This window comes from Callorhinus ursinus, unplaced genomic scaffold, assembly GCF_003265705.2.
Source record: "Callorhinus ursinus isolate GAN/ISIS: 27379988/994484 unplaced genomic scaffold, GSC_fseal_2.0 scaffold44, whole genome shotgun sequence".
NCBI lineage: Eukaryota > Metazoa > Chordata > Mammalia > Carnivora > Otariidae > Callorhinus > Callorhinus ursinus.
The window spans coordinates 5,712,558-5,732,356 of record NW_027397106.1 but is presented as its reverse complement, the minus strand read 5'-3'; the positions used below and the strand labels follow the sequence as shown (position 1 = coordinate 5,732,356).

Below are 19,799 nucleotides of genomic sequence, written 5' to 3'. Positions count from 1 at the left end.
TTATTCTGAAGTAGACCCTGGGCCCAAGTCTTCTGTCAAGCCATAACCGAAGAGCTATTCAAGTTCTGGGCAGATATGGTTGCTATTTGTCCTAAGAGCTAGATGCTGAACATTTATCTTCCAGGTTAAGTCTCTCCCTCATCCCACCATGTGCCCTCAAAAGAAGCTGGAAAGTTTAAGTGAACTGCCACAAGAGGGCTCCCCCCACCTCCTTCCTGGCACCTTAAATGGGAGTACTGAGAGACAAAAGGGACTAGGGCATCATCTTCAGGGGTCAAAAGACACCCACTGACCTGCCATCCGGCTAAAGTCCTCTCCATTACCATTATCTTATGAGGGGCTATAGTACTAGAAGGAATATGCTTACTAATGTATAAATAAAGCACTTGGGAAAGGTGCTCTTACCAGTAACCTTGGTCACCAAGCAGGACTTTTGAGGAGCACAGAGGTAACTGAACACAAATGATTTCTTTCACACTGGTACTTGGGGCTCTCCAACTTACTGTATGCCTAAATCCTGTCCCTTCCCACAACATCAAGATGGGAAGGTCTCTGTCCCCAAAGCTTAAGAAAGTGGTGAGAGTGGGGAAGGCCTCCCTAGCTCATCAAGACCTCACCCACTAAAGGAAGGGGAGCACCATCTTTTTCTTTTCCTGGGGCCAGACAGTAGTAGCAGGAGAGGAAGAACGTAGGGGCAGGAGCAGGCTGGGAGGGCGAAGGCTTGTCCTTTCCCTCAGGACACTGTGGAATCTCTGGATGAGGCTTGGCATCCTGACAATGGGGAACCACATGCCTGAAGCAGAGGTGATACAGGGCCATAGCTGTAAGGAGGATCAAGTTCATTACACCATCCAGACCTTTACCCTTCGTGTTTTACCACTGCCAAAGTCCAGAACTAGATGGGTGAGGGGACTCCAACCTATGGATGAGGGGACCCTGTTCCAACCGGAAGCACCTGATTACACAGGGCTGGGGAGATCTGAGAGTGGAGGCAGGGTGGGTCACTCCAAGTTCAGGACCCTCTAGCCAGTGAAGTCCCTAATGTCTACCAACAGGTGATAAACAAGGCTAAGAACAGGATGAAATCCTTTACAACTAAAAGAGCAAAGTCACGAAGCCCTCGCATTCTGGTGCCCAATTCATTTAGGCTCCCCTCCAGAGTATGATGGAAAGTAGTAAGCAGTGTAGAAATAAGCCTAAGTTCCTCCATAACCTCACTCTCCCCCTGTCAAGTGTACCCTTTACCCCTCTGCTGAGAGAAGGAGCAGTCTAGAGAGAGGGACCAGAGACAGAAGTACCCTCACCATTTAAATATTGTCCCATGCTGCTGCACATCAAGGATGAAGGTCTGCTCCAAAGCTGCATAAAACAAGTTTAATTTCCAACCAGGGTCACAGTCATCGCGTATCCCACATTTTGGGCAAGGAGAGAGAAGGTGAGTTATTAAACATATACAGTCTACATTCCAGAGGAGAAAAAAAGAAGAGAAAAACCAGAACTGCAGTTACTACCGTAACACCACAAAACAAACTTTGTGGGGGGTGGGGGACGCAGAGGGGAATCTCTAGGGGAAAAAAAAGGCTGTAACAAAGGAAAGCATAAAATTAAATCTACCAGAGGAGAGTGTGGGAGGGAACAGGCAAAAATGGAATGAGAAACCCAATCCAGAAAGAGCTTTTAGGAGAATGGGAATGTAGAAAGGACCACCCACCCCTGCCAAGGGCCTAGCAACCAGGGATACTACCAAGATTACTTACTGCCCCCTGCTGGATGGATCCTTGAGCAGCACCAAGGCAACCTCCAAGGCTGCTTCCTAACACCCTCAGGCCCACTGGTCTCTGGAGCCCCCCAAAAACAAGGTAGGGGTGGGCCTTAAATAAGAAAAACCTAATTGGGACTGCCATCTAACTAGGGAGGGTCAGACTGGGAGGCAGAAGAAGAGGTAAAATCCTCAGCTACTGCAAAGACCAAGAGTGGGGAATCCTAAATAGGAACGAAACAAGGAAAGGGGAGACAGGCAACAGCAGTGAATGAGTTGAGAAGGCAAAGGCAACAGTTCAGGAGGGGAGAGGCAACAGGGGCAGGAGCAAAAAAATGAGGAAACAGAGGCAGAGGCAAAGGAAAGGGGTGGAGGGAAGCATCCGTGCGGTCAGGAGAGTGAATACATGTTAAAATGAACTAGAAGCTCCAGCATACCTCTCCCCTCAACCCTGCCACCAAATACACACACACACACACACACACACACACACACACACACACACACACAGGCCTAGAGATCAGGAGACCTGCACACTCCCACTGCATCTTGGGTAAATAGTACATCACTAAGGAACTGGCACTGAGGGAGACACCCCTGGAACCTCTTTCACAGTTCAACCTAGGGTAGGGTGGGGCTACTGATCTGCCTGTTGTAGACAAAGGTGGCAGGAAGCCTGGCCTCAGGGGTGTAGCTTGGGACAGTCCTTCTGGGAAGGGGTCCCTCAGCCATGCTGGGGGGGGGGGCAGGGGGGCGGGCAGGGTGCCGGGGCCCTGACCATAGCAGAAAGGTTATGGGCGGCCGTTTTGGAGCTCAGGGCGCAGCCAGCACACACAGGAGCCCACAGAAAAGCCACGGCTTCACAGAAACCGCAAAGTCAGGACCTGGGCCAGGACCTCAGGGACAAGCGCCCCCGGTAAACAGAGAGACGCAGTAGCAGCAGCTTCTGAACTACATAGTAATGGGGGGAGGACCCTGAAGACCACTGCATCCCACCAGCACCAACAACTACTTCAGAGTTCGAATTTCCTCCACTCCAACCTCAAATGGATTCATGGGAAGTGGCTGAAACGGGCAGGAGAAAACTGTTGGGGTGGAGTGAGGAGGGACGGCAGGATAGTCTGAGGGTCTAGAAACAGAACAGAAAATTTTCAGCCTTCAGCACATCCTAGACTAGAAAAAGAGAGAAGTAGAGAATAGGGGAATTGAAACTGAGGTCTGCTATGTCACCCCCACTCCCCTGCTCCCCATTAACCACCCAGCCAGCCCCGGTCAGGTCAGCAGGACTACTAGGGTGAGGAAACTTCTGACAAAGGACAGACGAACCACCCAGTCTCCAAGAGCAGATGAGGGGGGGATGGGAAGGCAGGAATAGACTGATCCATGCCTCACCTTCTCCTAACAACACAAGAGGATGAAGATGGGAAACCTGAGGCCCACCCCCCAGTGCCCTGGATCCCAAACACGCCCCATGGTCTTGCTCTCCCCATCTTCCTCACAAGCTCCCGAGGAACAGATCTAAGGATGAGGAGGGTCAGCTGAACACTGGGCTGATAAGAGTGAGTGGGCTGTTCTCTCCTTCCCAGTAACAAGGCAAGGCAGAATGGCATCTCCTTGGGAACAGTCATCTAGAGATAAAGACCATCCCCCTGCCCTGAACAGGATGGAGAGAGGGGTACAAGGAAGATGGCTGTGGAAAAATCCATCATCTGTCCTATCATCCAGAAAAACCCACCTGCAGAGAGGAGAGGAACCAGCTCAAGACTGGGGCAGCCTTCCCTCTACCTTCTTCCCTTTATCTCACCGACATGGGAGGGACAGATGACAGGCTGGAGTGGGCAGTGACCTGGCTCCCAGCACCGAGCTGCACTCCACACCTCCACCCTGGCCCCCGCATATATATCTCTCTATACATGTATATACACGCGCACACATGCACGCACACACAGAGAGGCCCGTGCAATATCCATGTAGAACAGGGAGAGAGTGGCAAAGGAGAGGAAGACGGGGAGTAGGAGGAACCTGTGGGGAGAGGGAAGGGACTGAGATGCCAAGAGCACAGCAACCAGAGCCAAACGAAGCGAACGGAGAGAATACCCCACCCCCCACCTCCCAAACCCCAGAGGATGAGGGGGGGCCACCCATGAAACCATAACAACCTTGTTTTTGTTTTAAATCCGATAAATTGGAATGATTCATCATCAGGACAGCAACTGGGGACTGGTCATGGACAGGGGATGGGGCGGGGGGAGGCAGGGGAGGCAAGGCTCTTGTTGGGCATGCGGACATGATACCCAGGGCCCTGGCCACACTGGCAACGGGAAGGAAGGGGCAGGGCTGGGGCAGGGAGACAGTAGGTGTGTCAGGGATAGGCGGGGTGGTCGGATAGGGCTGCCTGGCTCTCACTTCTTGTTTTTGAGCTGATTGGCCAGCCAGTCCAGGCCTTCGTACAGCCCGTCCCCGCTGGTGGCACAGGTGGCCTGAATGTACCAGTTGCGGTGACGCAGAGAATGCAGGCCCAACTTGTCTGTGATCTCAGCAGCGTTCATAGCATTAGGCAAATCCTGGAGCACAAGGGAGACACACAAAAAGGAGGCTCAGGATCTTTCAAAGGCTTCTAGAACACCCATCTACCAAAGAGATGTGTACCAGCACCCTCTCCTCCTCCACCGTAGGAACCAGAACAAGGTCCTAAAGAGCTGCTTTGGATTTATTCATCCCAGAACCATAGATCCAAGGCACTAAAGGTCATTCCATTGGGGAGCTGCAAACCAAATATGGGGTTGTAGGGAAGTGAAGAGGTGATTCAGGTCTGTCTGACTATAGAAGTGAGGGCAGTTCCACTGAAGTAGACAACAGGGAAGTTGAAGGAGGGATCTGAGGTATCTACCACAACAATCCCTGAGGACAGAAGTGTTGCTAATTAAAGCTGGGTAGGGGACAAGAAGAGGAACATAAAGAAGCCAGCTAATCATATTCCCCACACTTCCAAAATTGAGAACACAGTCCCAGGGCTTCCCCTACAATGAGCCCCAACGCCCAGGATTTCCACAGCCAGGTTGACCTCTCTCAAATCCAGGGTGGGGAGAAGTCTCACCTGTTTGTTTGCAAAGACAAGGAGCACTGCATCCCGGAGCTCATCCTCTGCCAGCATCCTCATCAGCTCCTCTCGGGCCTCATTTACTCGCTCCCGATCATTGCTGTCAACCACAAATATCAACCCTAGGGAGGCAGAGCATGTGCTGCGTAAGATAGCAGATGAACTCCCCTCATCCCTACCACCAAAAGACAACACCCTCCATACACCCTCCAAGTATTTGCCCCCTTTCCTCCTGTTCTCCCACCCCTAAGGAGCTGTGGCAGGGCAAGGACTGGCTGCCCATAACCAAGAATGACAGCCACACCTTCTGCTCACACCCAACCAACCCGTGCCAAGCTGGGCGACTCATATGCCATACCCTGGGTGTTTTGGAAGTAGTGTCTCCAGAGAGGTCGAATCTTGTCCTGGCCACCCACATCCCAGACTGTGAAGCTGATATTCTTGTACTCCACTGTCTCCACGTTGAACCCTTTGGAAAAAACAGACAATGGCCACTTGGCCTCCAACACCAGGCCTGCAAACAATACCCCGGTGGTTTGTTTCTGTTTCCCCCAGCCTGGCTCTGATCCTAGCAAAGGAAAGAAAGCTGAGGCTTCCTCGGGCCTAGTATTCCCTGACCTAGTAGCCTAAAGGCCAAAAAAAACAACAACAACCCTTAGAGAAAAGATAGAAGAGGATGAGGAGGGCCAGTCAGGAGGTTCACAATCCCCTTGGTCACATGAGCTACCCTTCTCTGCTCATTCTCTGTCTTTGCCTCTCTCTCCTGCAAAGAAATGACTCAGCCCCACTCCTGTACCTCAGCCATCACGAGTCTGCCACAGCTAAAATGTAAGGCCTGGGAAACACAGTGAAGAAAAAGTGAGCTCTAGTCCTGGAGCCCCAGATGCAGAACCAGTGGACAACGATGATCTGGAGCCCCATCTAAAAGGCAAACGTTCTCCCTCCCACAGGCAGGTCTTCACCAGGATCAGGTCCACTGAGGATCTAAACTGAAACAACTCCTGGCCTCTGGCAGGAACATCAAAGCCTTTCACCCGCTTTCCAAACAACACAGAGAACAAACCAGCTCAGTGCCTGAGGGCAACTGTTCAGTGCCAGGCTGCGGAAGTTCCCGCATCAGAGAGGGCCCGGGTAGGTGGGCAAACGGCAGCCCCAGCACCTGCTAGTAAGCTAAATAACCATCCTTCCTTGAATCCCCCCAAGTTGCATAGACTTGCCTGGTGGCCAGGTGGGGGATCTAGGAATAGGCCCCTTGCCTGGCCCAGCTGTTGGCATGAAAGCTTACATCTAAGCTGTGCCCTTACCAATGGTGGGGATGGTGGTGACGATCTCCCCCAGTTTCAGCTTATACAGGATGGTGGTCTTTCCTGCAGCATCCAGGCCCACCATCAGGATGCGCATCTCCTTCTTCCCAATCAGGCTCTTCAGAAGGTTTCCAAAGATATTACCCATGATCACAGCAACCACTTTCTGAGGACAGGAGGGCTCAAGTGGGGGCAGTGGCAGTCTGGTTTTGGCCTGGGCCCTGGTATGGAGAACTCGATCCTAAGGCAAAGAAACATAAACTCATTACCACATCTGCTAGTCAGGATTCCATGTAAATGGGATTTGCCAAAGTCATGGCTGGAATTTATAACAAGCTATGAAGATCAAGTCCCACTCAGACACATCCTGAGTCTTTGGGAGCGGAGACAAAGCCGTGAACACTCAGGATCCCTGCTCTGCCATAATGTACCGGTGTGACTTTGGATGAGTTATTCCCCCATCCATATCTGTCCCTATAAATGGAGGGGACTGAACTAGATGACTTCTGAAGTCCCTTCAGTTCTGACACTCTACACCATACAAGGCCTTGCAAGACCATGAATGCCCCTCCCTCCCGCAACCTTCCCCTGAGACTCCTGGAAAGGCTGGGAGAGGAGGGAGCGGAATGAGGAGTGGCTCTTTGTGACTCCTGACAAGGTTCGGGCTTGCCAGGTTCCCAAGGTCCATACTCAAATCAAGAGACTTCACTTCTTCCCTTTCCCTATGTCTGCGATTCCACCTTCTTTCCACACACCAAAACTAATCAGGAAGAAATAAGGTGAAAGTTGTGCCCTGTTCATACAACGGTGTGCCTAGGCTACCCCTCATTCCTAGGCTCATCGTGGCCCGAGGACAGCTTCTCCACTTTCTCACCTGCACTGAGGCAGTCACCTCATTCCCTGCCTCCTCCCTAACCCCCTTCAGTCTGTTCTCCACACAGCAGTCAGACTACTTTTAAAACCAAAATCAGGTCATGCTGCTTCTCTGTTCAAAACCCTCTCTTGGCTTCCTGTCTCCCTTTCAGTAAAATCCAAAACCATACCGTGGCTTGCAAGGTCCTGCACGATCTGCATTCCCCTGCTTCTCGTTAGATCTTCTACTACTCTTCTCTTGGCTTACTCCACTTCAATTCCCTGACACTCTCCTGCCTTAAAGCTTTTGTACTTGCTATTCGCTCTGCCCTGAACGCTCCTCTCCCAGATAACCTTCATGGAGCATCCCCTCACTTCCTTCAGGTATCCATTTGAATATCACCTTATCAAAGAGGCCTTCCACAACCACCTCTAAAACACGCACATCATTCTCTACCCCATTTATCCCACTTCATTTTTCTTCATAGCATTTATCATCATCAGACACATCACACATTTGTTTCTTGCTGTACTGTTTTTCCCCTACTACGATGTCAGCTCCTTATCTGTTTTTGTTCACTGCTGTGTTCCTGGTACCTTGACATAGCAGCTGAACAAATGAACTAGAACTCCCAGGGCCTAATACTGACCTTACTAAGCAGCTAAGACTGATTGGAAGCTTATGCCTGGTGCATACTAGGATCTTAACAAATTATCTGCTGAGAAAATGAAGATGGCAGTAAGAAGGACTATGAAGGCACAAACTGCCTATCTTCCCACCCCACCCATTGCCCCCAAAAGACAGAATCCTAGAGTCAATCATTCCCTCTCCTCTTCCCTCCCTTCTCTATGGCACAGGATGGCCACAGAACTGCATCTCTGAGCCAATGAAACAGGGTTCAGGATCGCCCATGGCAGCCAGTTCTCTGTGCCTGCAGGAGACAGGCGTCAGCGGGCAGCTTATTCAGCAATCACCATATGCCAGCTGCTGGCATTCTCTATAGAGTCTGGGAACCAGAGGCACACACACCCCAAACCCAGCAGGCGAAGGAACAGGTCAAGACAGAGTGCACCCAAACCCAAGAATGTGAAAGGTGGATGGGGAGGAATCTGATTTATAAGCTAAAGCATGGGGGTTTAGTGGGAGTTGAGCTGTTTTCTCAAAAACTATTTGTTTTGTTTGTTTCCTACTCTCCTCAGTTTGCAGCAAATTCCAGACTAGTACAAAGGAGCCAGATCGACAGCCCCTGGAGACCAAAGTACTAGTTTGTCCAAAAAACAGAAACAATGAGTGCTTATGGAGTGTTTCATCTTCAAAGGCCTTCCCAGACATCCACTAATGAGCCAGGCGTGGTGCTCCTGGTAGGTTCCTCAGAGGAGCCCTGCCCCTGACCCAGAGGACTCACACCCCAGGGAGAGGACCTGGCTCAACCTTAGGGCTCAACTTCAGCCAAGTCGCCCACTAGCCATCCTCCCTGCCCATCCTGCCTAAACCCACCCAGGCAGACAGATCCTAGAGGATCTGTAGGCAGGAAGGGACATCTGCCCAGCCAATAAGATCAGATTCCATCAACCCTGGCAATCTGTAGTAGTCAGACTTCTGGTTCTGCCACCCTCATCTCCGGAAATTAAAACGTCCCCAAGTTTTCCTAGTCTTGATCTTATTTCCTACTCGGCCTCCTCTTCTCCAGTTCCAGACGATACTTTGCTTTAAGGCTTTGGTAGTAGGCTCTGGAGAGGCTGGAGGCTCCAGGTTCTGAATTGGAATTTATGCCAGGCATTTATCTTGCTGTCCTTCATGAATGAAACGATTGCTGATTAAAGGATTACCAACCGTTGAGTGGCTGAAAAATACCCCTGGCCCCAAAACATGCACACACTGGCCTTTGGTTTGCTTCTTTGCTAAGCTAGCATGTTAACGTCTTGGTTCAAAAGCTGATCCCAGTGTTACACTTATTTCTCTTTCCTGGCATGTCCCTGAATTATCTGAGCCACTCACGTGGCACTTACTACCTCATGGAGCTTTTTCTCTCTTAGAAGTCTGTACATTTACCGTCTCTACAGTTTAACTGTATTCTCCATGGGCAAGGACTATGCCTTTTATTTATTTTGGATCTGTCCCCACTCCCAGTGCCAAGCCCACTATAGGAGTTCAACCAAGCACAGGGGCTGATTTAAGCCTCCTCTGAGGATGTCCTTATATCATTTCTTCTGCCCTAGCAGTACTTGGTATCTCTGTGTGAAGCACAGATGGTTTCTTAGATACCCTGTCAATTCTTGGCCATTTTCCACACCATATTTGACCCCAAGACTGGTTTGGAAACACCACAAAAGGACTAGAAGACTAAAATCGATGGAATTTTCTCTTGCCATTTAATACTCAATGGGCCTGATGGATAACTGATGAAATGCCCACGTAGTCACTGTGCGTCCTCTGGGGGCAGCGCCACACCTTGAAATTAGTGGACATTATGACTCCTCTTTAATACAATCAGGATCCGGTCTCAGATGAGCATTCCAAAGCGGGTGTTGGTTTTCTTGTCCTGGCTTTCTCTGTCCCTATCACCAAATAGCATGCTGCCTCTACGACGAGGATGGTGGCAACTTTCAGCTTTGTGTCATGAACACAAATCCTGGGTTATATAGCCGATTTTTACTTTCACCCATAATGCATTCCTAAAAAAAGCTCTGGGAAGCAGAATGAAAAAAAAATACATAAACCCTGGATTGCTTCCCTACGTACTGTACAGCCTATAGTTACTCTCTTTTACCACAGATGGCACTCCTGTGTTGAAAGGGCAAAATGCCAGGGTTCCACAGGCTGTGAGAAACCAGGAATCAGCAGTTAAAACTGAAGATGAGTGGCTTAGGATGCAAAATGGACTACAGCAATTATCCCTATTATTAAAAAGGTATATCTCAACATTCTATTTTACAGCCACAAGCTTTGTTATCAGTGGTACAAATAACAAGAGCTCTTAAGATGTGTTCCAGTACAATCCATGTGGACCACTGCAGGAGTTCAATCAAACACATTGCCTGATTTAAGCTTCATCTGAGGATGTCCTCACTGGCGACTACTTACTGCCCCCTAGTCCATCCTCACCCCCCGCCCCCACCAGGAGAGGCAGGCTGTTGCCATGACTGCTCAGCCATCCTGGCTTGTGTGTGTTGCAGGAACATGCCTGCCTCACTCTCCAAGTGATTCTGAGAGTCACACTCAGTCTACCACACACAACTCCCCCGACCTGACTCTGGTGGCTGACTCAGGCTTGCGTCCTATGACACCTACCTCTGAGGGGACTTCTGATCTGACACCACCTCCTCCTCTTCAGGCTGCATGGGTCCAGGGAAAGGAAGACCAAGGTCTCCCAAACCCTCTACTGCCAGGTAGGTGCACTAAAAGCAGCTTTGTTCCCAGACAATTTTCACCTTGAGATATCACTAATAGATATGCTATTTTTAGTACAGCCAATGGAGCAGACCGATAAAATGTAAGGAAACAAAAGCAGGGTCTGCCTGTACTTGGTTTCCTTAGCACAGCTGGCTTGTGACCTCTATAAACTTTCCAAGTTTTTGTCTCAAGAGCACTGTAATCACAAACACACAAGAACTCCTAGATTAATATCTCAATGACTTCTACTGGAGATTTCCCAAAGCCAAGAAACAGCTTCTGATGTCAGCTTCCATCCATTCACTAAGCACTTATTGGGTATACGGAACTAGGGATACAGAGAGGAAGACAACTTCTGCCTTCATGAAACTCAGTCAGTGGGAGAGAAAGACAAGCAAACAGAGAATTACAAAACAGCACGAGAGTAAGAGTGGAACAAGCACACAGTATTATGGGGACAGCAAGCTGGAGCAGTTAACCAAGACTAAGGAGTAAAGGGCAATTCCCAGACATGATTCTCAGGTCAGCGCCCCCCCCCCCACAAGCTGACTCCGACAGAATAGGAAGTAATCAAACAATAAAGAAGAGGGAGTGGGGGAGAGGGAACATGTGTCAAAGGCATAAAGACCTGAGTTAGAGACAGCATTTTTTACTAGCCAAAGCCAGGCACAGTTGGGAGTCAGTTTATTTGGATGCCGCATGGTGAGTAAAAGGAAGTGACGACACTGGAGAGATAAGAAGGGGCTAGATCATGAAGGGCCTTAAAGGCCATACTTAGTAACATGATCAAGTATGTGCTTTAGAAAGACCATTCTCTCTGAGCACCTGGCTGACTCAGTCAGTAGAGGATGCAACTCTTGATCTCAGAGTCGTGCGTTCAAGCCCCATGTTGGGTGTAAAGCTTGCTTTAAAATAAAAAAAAAAAAAAAAAAGGCCATTCTGGCAGTCATTTAGGTTGTAAATTAAAAGGGGAAAAAGACTTGAGGCAGAGAGACCATGTGGGAGGTACAGTAATACAGCCGAGAAATCAAAAGTTCTAACCACAGGAGGCAATAAAAACGAAAAGACAGATTTGAAACATCAAAACAGGGCGCTGAGGTGGCTCAGTCAGTTAAGGCTCTGCCTTAGGCTCAGGTCATGATCCCGGAGTCCTGGGATTGAGCCCCGTGTGGTCGGGCTCCCTGCTCAGCAGGGAGTCTGCTTCTCCCTCTCCCCCACACCTTGTGCTCTCTCTCTCTCAAGTAAAAATCTTAAAAAAAAAAAAAGAATCAAAAAAATAAATTAAAAAAATGTTTTTAAAAAGAAAGCATAGTGTTCTGAATATTCAAGGCTCTAGCTGTAGGCATTGGAGCAGCTATGGAATATCAGGAGATGAAATGGTTGTAAGCTGGTCAGTTTCTAAGAATAGGGTGAGCTGAAAGCTTTGTTAGAGGGCAGTGCCACGGAACGTTCCAAAGAAACAAATGAGTCTAGTTTTTATCTGGTCACTTTTTTATCTGGCCATATATTCTGAAACAGCCCCAATTCTCTGTTGATTCTCTTGCTCGTTGTCCATGGGAAAAGGGCTGTCCATGGGGCCACAGTGGAGCTCAGTCTCAAACCTGAGATCATGACCTGAGCCAAAACCAAGAGTCAGACTTAACTGACTGAGCCACTTAGGCGCCCCTTTCAGGCCTTATTTTAATTTGCCTTTTCTACAACCTTTGATCCTCCTGCCCTTTTTTTTTTTAATGTTTTTTCCTCACTGGTGTCTATGATGTCTTACTGTCTTGATGTCTTTTTGGCCCCTCTGGTTGCTTCTTACTCTTTCCTGGCCTCTGTTTTGCCTACTGATTTAAATGTTGATGTGCCCCAAGTTTCTGCCTTTGGCCTTTTCTCTTGTCCCACTGTACACACTCTCCCTAGATCTATCAGTTAGAGTAGCATCAGCTGCAAAAGACAGAAGACACACCTGTGGCTTCAATGACAAGTAGATTTATTAAAGCATATAGCTTGAAGTCTAGGTAAAATAAGCCAGACACAAAAGGAGAAAACTGTATTATTCCATTTATATGAAGCACCTAGTCAAATTCATACAGACAGAAGTAGAATGGTGGTTGCCAGGGGATGGAGGTAGGGGAAATGCAGGTTATTGTTTAACAATTATAGAGTTTCAGTTTGGGAAGATGAAAAAGTTCTGGAGATGGATGGTGGTGATGGTTGCACAACAGTGTGAATGTACTTAATGCCACTGAACTGTGCACTTAAAAATGGTCAAAACAGTAAATTGTGTTATGTATATTCCCCTACACACACGCACACAGAGAGAGAGAGAGAAATCTAGAGCTAGAGTGCTTGTTTTAATCCATCAGCTCTACAGTGTTATTAAGGACCCAAATTTTCTCCATTTTTCTGCTCTGACATCCTAGAGTTCTTACGTCTGTCTCTTCACGCTCTCGGAATGACTCCAGCATCTCATTCTTCTACATCAACATCCGAAGGCTGGACAAGAGAATGTCGCCGTATGTCTTTTTCTTTAAGATTGAGGAAAACTTTCCCAGATGCTCCCAGGAGACATTCCCTCTATTTTATTGGCTAGAATTAGTACATGACCATTTGCGACTCAGTCACTGGCAAGGGAAATGGAATGCCCACATCCCTTAGGCTGATCAGTTTTCATACCGTAGGGGTGGGGAAGGGTATCCTTATACCCCCACCCCAACATCTTAACACATTAGGGGTTGTGTGAGAAGCAAGAAGGGGAAGAATTGCTCTTTGGGTAGATAGCCAGTAACTGCTGTCATCCTGGATCTTGGTTTCTCTTATGGCTTCAGTTACCATCTGTGCAGATGATTCCCAAATACCCAGCTCAGCCTTTCTCCTGAACCTCTATCTTAGCACCTCAAAATCGAAGTTTAATCTAAAAATAAGTATCTTCAGCGCACCTGAGTGGCTCAGTCGGTTAAGCGTCTGCCTTCGGCTCAGGTCATGATCTCAGGGTCCTGGGATAGAGCCCCGCGGTGGGCTCCCTGCTCAGTGGGCAGTCGGCTTCTCCCTCTCCCTCTGCCTCCTCCCCCTGCTCATGCTCTGTCTCTCTCTCAAATAAATAAAATCTTTAAAAAAAATAAAAAATAAAAACAAATATCTTCAATCTCAGATTTGTTCCTCTTGTATTTCTTGGCTAACGAAGTGCCACCAGATCACCCAGGCCAGAAACCTGGGAATCATTTTTGACTCTTCTACTCTTCCTTCCTAAATTAAATCCTGTGGATTCTACTATTCTGGTGTTTCACTATGCTTTCTCAATTACAAAAGCACTGAAATTCCATAAGCAGTCAGCCTAAAGCCCTAATAAACCTTTGCTCCAATCTGGTTCCCACTTCACAGGTCAAAATCGAGCTGCTGGTAAACAGATGACACAGGAAGCTATGGTTTAGACAAGGCCCACCATTACCGAGCAGTCTAAGGATTCAGAAAACAGGGAACTGGGGCACCTTGGTGGCTCAGTCGGTTGGGTGTCTGCCTTCGGCTCAGGTCATGATCCCAGGGTCCTGGGATCGAGCCCCACATCGGGCTCCCTGTTCCTCGGGAGGCCTGCTTCTCCCTCTCCCACTCCCCCTGCTTGTGCTCCTTCTCTTGCTGTGTCTCTGTCAAATAAATAAATAAAATCTTTAAAAAAAAAAGAAATAAAAAAGAAAACAGAGCACTCCTTGCTTGGGGAATAAGAGTTATGTGTGATCCCTTAGCACCTCAAACACACTCCTACTCTTAGGACTCACCATAGATGTTTTATTCACATTTATCTGTTTTGCTTTCCAGAGCTGGAACTTCCCAAATAATGTGAATTTAGGGGCGCCTGGGTGGCTCACTTGTTAAGCGTCTGCCTTCGGCTCCTGGGCTCGAGCCCCGCATCAGGCTCCCTGATCCGCAGGAAGCCTGCTTCTCCCTCTCCCATTCCCCCTGCTTCTGTTCCCTCTCTGTCAAATAAATAAATAAAATCTTTGGGGTGCCTGGGTGGTTCAGTCGTTAAGCATCTGCCTTCGGCTTAGGTCATGATCCCGGGGTCCTGGGATCGAGCCCCGCATCAGGCTCCCTGCTCCGCGGGAAGCCCACTTCTCCCTCTCCCACTCCCCCTGCTTGTGTTCCCTCTCTCGCTGTGTTTCTGTCAAATAAATAAATAAAATCTTTAAATAAATAAATAAATAAAATCTTAAAAAAAAATTATGTGCCTTTAACGCATTACAGGTCTGCCATACATCCCATCAGTACTGGATGGCTAGGCAGGGCTTAAGGTGGCTAGAGCCCAAGGGCCAGTCATCTCAGCTTGCAAGCACTATGTCTTTCTCACTATTACCATTCTCTGTGTATGCCATGATGACAAAAGGTTGGGGAAGTACTTCACTAAATTATGAGTCCCTTGTCAGCAGGGACCATGACTTATTCATGTTTCATGTCTCCAGCACCATGACTAGTCTGTAGCTAGTGACTAACATGCTTGCTTTTGAGGAGTATGGTTCTACTGATGGTGATAAAACATTTCTGAGGTTGAGGAAGACAGTATTCTAGAGGTGATCCCTGATCCTTTTCCTGTATCTGACAAACTCGAGAAATGGTTGCTATGTTCTCAGAGCCCTAGCCCTAGGGTTCCCTGGATGGGCTTCACAGGCTTGGGGGTATGGGGAGAACTATATGAGAGGCTCTAATTATGCTCCTCCCCTCTACCCCACCAGTAGAGCAGCTCCATTTTTATCCATGTAATGTATTAGACTTCAAATAAGATTTTATAGAAGGTAACGTTTAATTCCTTTTAACAGAAGAGGAAGAGGGGGCCAAAAACCACTGCAACAGAGAGCAAATGTTCTCCTGCATCCTAAATCATGCTGAAGTTTAAACATCCATGCCTGGGGCGCCTGGGTGGCTCAGTCTTCGGCTCAGGTCATGTTCCCAGGGTCCTGGGATCGAGCCCCGCATGGGGCTCCCTGCTCCACAGGAAGCCTGCTTCTCCCTCTCCCACTGCCCCCCTTGCGTTCCCGCTCTCGCTGTGTCTCTGTCAAATAAATAAATGAAATCTTAATAAAATAAAATAAAGAACATCCATGCCTGATGCTCTAGTGTAAAAGCTCATAAAGGAAGGGTTACACCAGGCTCTCCTCAGTAATGGAAGAGCTAACGGGTACAATGAGATCTGGTCCACCCAGTCATCTCGCCTTTCTTCAGGAATATGGTGATAATGGTGGATCCATGAATGCCCAAGCCATGTCCCTTCGGGTCCATACGGCACAGCAGATCCTTTGTAGAAGTCCAATACAAAGCTCTAAAACGTTCATGGAATCCCTACCTCAGTCAGTTCTTTCCCAGACTATAATGCAAGCCTTCAGACATTTGTGGAACTTCCAAATGCTCCCCATGTTTTTTCATTATCAAAAAGCTTTACTAGCATTCTACCTATATTTGCAACAGATGTTGAAAAGGTATAGCAGATAGAATTATATATACTGATATTACAACTCTGGACCTTAATACAGTACATTCTGAAACATACTCAGAGGGAGACATTTAAAGGAGATATGACTAAATGAAGAGTGGCCCAGGAAATGGAGGATGCTGAAATACTAATTGAGACCTAAAATAAAGGGGCCCAGGAATCTAAATCCCTGACCTAGGTCATTTAGAGTGCTCTTGTATGAAAGAGTCAACCATTGCTTCAATCATGCTGACTTTTCTAACATGAACACTATTCTTGAGCCCCCACGTCCTCACCGTGCATCCAAGTTGATGGTTCAGGGCCCCTGCCTTGCTCCAGCTTCACCTCCCACTCAGGCAGCAGGAGCCGCCTCTGTGAGGCTGATGCTGAAAAAAGATTTCATTGCTCATAAGCCTACGACCAGCAAAGAAAGTCATGGTAACAATCATCCCTCTACACAGGCGGCAAGTTATTCTTTTGTCAACCTCCTGTCCTTTAAGGGAGCCCTGAGTGCTCATATTACCATTGCTATTATGACGATGATTATTAATAGCAACTAACATTTATTTGGGGCTAACTATGTGCTTTGTAAGGTACTAAGTATTTTACATATATCATCTCATTTAATTCTCATGCCAATAATATGAAGTAGGTACTATCATTATCATGTTCTTTACTGATGAGAAAAATGAAGCTAAAGGAGGACAAGGTTTTCACCAAAATCATAAAACTAGTTATTAGCAGAGGCAGGATTTGAACCCAATTTTGTCTGATTCCAAGGTCCACACTCTAAATAACCATACCATATTGCCTCTAAATTGACCCGCAACAAAAATGAAGAGAGCCAAAAACGGTGATATGCTTTGAGTCTCGGGCCGCTTGGCATGCATTTCTCAAGGTGTATGGGGAAGCAGATTCCACAATTTCCCTGTTATTTACTCAGCTTTAACAAACCTGGTTTTAAAGAAGTTCCTCCTTCGAAGCAACAAATCCCACCCACTATCCTCTGAGTCCATTTCCTCTTATTATGACTCCAGTGGAAAGAGAGTAGCAGAAATGAACACACACAATATGATCCTCTGTGCACTTGAGACTTCACTTCCACTCTTTCCAGCCCGCTGTCACCCCTCCTTTATACTTGCATTCAGTTTAATAATAGCAGCTACCATTCACTGGCACCAATGCTGTGCCAGGCACCACATACATACATTGGCTCTCTCCTCTGTAATCTCCAGAATTCCAATTTTGACAATACTCTGAAGGACTTGACATCTTTGCCCACAATGCGGAAGCAGGAGATCTGGGCTTTCGGATAAATAATGACTTTGTGTTCTAGTAATATTTTTCTTTTTTGGGTCTTAGTTTCCATTATCCATGCCTGTTTTGTGCCTCTTAGGAAGGTGGAGAGGCCAAGACTTCGTAATTACAATGCCCAAGGGCCTTTGTACCCTCACTCAGCTATCTCCAGGCACTCTCTCTGACAGTCAAGCCATCTCCTTCTCTTTCCTTAAACTGTAGTCAGAAAGCTTGTTGAGTTCTACCCATTAACATCCTGTATTCATCCCAAGAGCCTACTGTTTGCATAAGGCACTATGGGAGACACAACAGGAAATCCAATCCCTGCAATCAAAATGTTTCATCTCTTTGGAAAAACAAGACTTACACATAAAATTTTTGATGATGCAAGGTAGTAATTCTATGCTGGGGGCGCCTGGGTGGCTCAATTGGTTAAGCGGCTGCCTTGGGCTCAGGTCATGATCCTAACTGAGCCCAGCATCAGACTCCCTGCTCAGCGGGGAACCTGCTTCTCCCTTTGCTTCTCCCCCTGTTCATGCTTTCTCTCTCTCTCTCTCAAAAAAAAAATAAAATCTTTGAAATAATAGTAATAATAATAATTTCTATGCTGGGAGGCGGGAAGCATATAAATATGTGATACACAGGGGGCCCTTCCCACCTAAATCCAAGGTCAATGATTCTGTGAACAGGTGACCTCTGTGGATCAGCTTCTTTCTTAAAATGAGCTTTTAGAGATGTGTTATTCAAACTCAGGTCTAATGTGCAATAACTAATTCACTGCTCCACTCCAGTCATATCAAGTGGAGACACTTACCCAAGAAGCTCAAGACAAAATGGCAGCAAAGATGGTCACTACCTAATTAAGGCCAGGGGAGAAAAGTATGCAGAGACTAGATTCTGTCCTGTTGCACTGACCCAAGCAATCAGACTCCTGCAGCATTCTTCTACCCATAAAACTTTCATGCCATAGACCAGGGGTGACCCAATCCAACAGCAGCGGAGGCAGGTTTTGAGTTACGCTTCTCCCTCAACCAGATGACCTCACTATTTCTTCTCACTCCTGACCACATACCACACTCCTCCTGGCCTGGCCAGAGGGAGACCGGCAGTAATACAACCCAGAAAAAAGGGAACTCCCCCAAAAGAGGAGCTACCACTTTGCTGTGCAAGTGGCCGGGGTTAAATGGGAACTCCACCTCCCCCTCCTTCCCTCAAACATTGGTGTAAGCAATGGCTCCATTTTCTGTTCCGGGAATCCTGGTACTTCCTAAAGAAAGAAAGCGGATTGGAAGACACAAACTCAGAGCCAGCGACAAGCTGCTCCCTCCTCCTGTGAGACCGCCCCCGCTTTGCCTGGGGGAGGAAGGCACCACCTCTCCTCTCCAAGCAAGATCTGATCCCCCCCCACCCTCTTCTGCCTCTTCTCCTCCCGCTCCCCACCTGCTGCCCTCGTCCCAACGTGTGGTTCCCAAGACCCAAAGCGCAACCTCTACCGGAATAGTGCCCCTGGGGGTGCCTCACTAGCTTGCCTGGCGGTCTGATCCCTAAACCCCCTACGAACCCCTGCCCCATTAAGGGAGTACAGGGTGTCACCTCTACAAGGCTCTGGTCTCCTAGTACTAAGGTGGAGCAGGAGAGAGGGTAGGAAAAAAGCGGCATTCCCTAGCCCTTTAACAGGAAAAGGATACAAAACAGTCATCACCGCCCCCGCATCACCTCTCTCTGGACTGTTTCCCTCCACCTCAACCCCAACCCCTCGTAAGCCCACCTCCTGCAGGCGAGGGGAACCTAACTGCAGCCCGGGTCGCCCCCGCGTGCGAGGCAGAGCACAAATTCGTGAGCGCCCCCCACCCCCACCCCAGCTCCGCGTCCTTCAAACGTGGGGGAAGGCGAGAGACTGGCCTGGCGCCCCCTCCCCGAGCTCTCGGGTGGGAAGGACCACACCGCTCCAAGCCCGGCAGTGCCGGGGGGGGGCGGGGGGGGTCTATCTCCTCATCCCCCACCCCAAGCCTCTCCTCTACCGGGACCCGCCTTCCTTCCCCAGCCCCTCACCTGTTCCTGCTCCCAGCTCCTCCGCCGCCGCAGCAGCCGCCGCCGCCGCCCCCACAGGTTCCGCTCGGCACTGGTTCCGCTCCCTCCGACTCCCCCAAGCCGATTTCGACAAGGCTGCTCCCCTGGCCCCGCTCCCCAGCTCCCTCCTTCCTCTCCTCCACCTAGCACCGGAAGCCGCGACGGCGACAGGAGCTGTGCGGCGCACCCCCACCCCCAGACCGGGATACGTCCCACCTCCCCGATCGCGCGAGAACTGCGCGGTAGCGAGCGGCAGTTCTCGCGAGATCTATCACCATGGCAGCGGCTGCAGCAGAGGCAGCCGGGTGCTGGAGCTGAAGCCTGGGCGGGGGCCGATGTGGGGGCTGCAGGCTGCGGGCGGCGGAGGCGGGAGCCGGGAAGTGGGGATGAGGCAGTGGGCACTGAGGTGAGAATTCCAAGCTCCAGGGCCATGCCTGAAATTTAAGGACTGGAACTGCATGCTGGCCACGCTGGAAGGGGCTGGGCGGAGACGCAAAGCCAGGAGCAGGGTACGAGTGAAGAGCCCTTGCTGTGACCCACCCTATTCTTCCAGACCATACCTTTATTTCTTAACCACGGCT

At 48.9% G+C, this 19,799-nt stretch overlaps 1 protein-coding gene across 1 annotated transcript; it reads right to left on the bottom strand.

Moving 5' to 3' along the window:
• Positions 1–1,360: 1,360 nt before the first annotated feature.
• ARF3 (ARF GTPase 3) lies at positions 1,361–19,402 on the bottom strand. The gene is made up of 5 exons (XM_025882710.2): positions 19,201–19,402; positions 6,164–6,404; positions 5,218–5,328; positions 4,857–4,981; positions 1,361–4,323 (listed from the first exon to the last, which is right to left on the bottom strand). The coding sequence occupies exons 2-5, from the start codon at positions 6,309–6,311 to the stop codon at positions 4,162–4,164; spliced, it is 546 nt and encodes a 181-aa protein (XP_025738495.1). The 5' UTR covers positions 6,312–6,404; positions 19,201–19,402; the 3' UTR covers positions 1,361–4,161.
• Between the last annotated feature and the right edge of the window lie 397 nt (positions 19,403–19,799).

Coding starts and splice junctions, on each gene's coding strand:
- ARF3 (XM_025882710.2), bottom strand. CDS start 6,311: ATGGGTAATATCTTTGGAAACCTTCTGAAGAGCCTGATTGGGAAGAAG. Junction 5,329..6,163: donor CACCACCATCCCCACCATTG/GTAAGGGCACAG, acceptor TTTTTTCCAAAG/GGTTCAACGTGGAGACAGTG. Junction 4,324..4,856: donor TTGTCTTTGCAAACAAACAG/GTGAGACTTCTC, acceptor CTTGTGCTCCAG/GATTTGCCTAATGCTATGAA.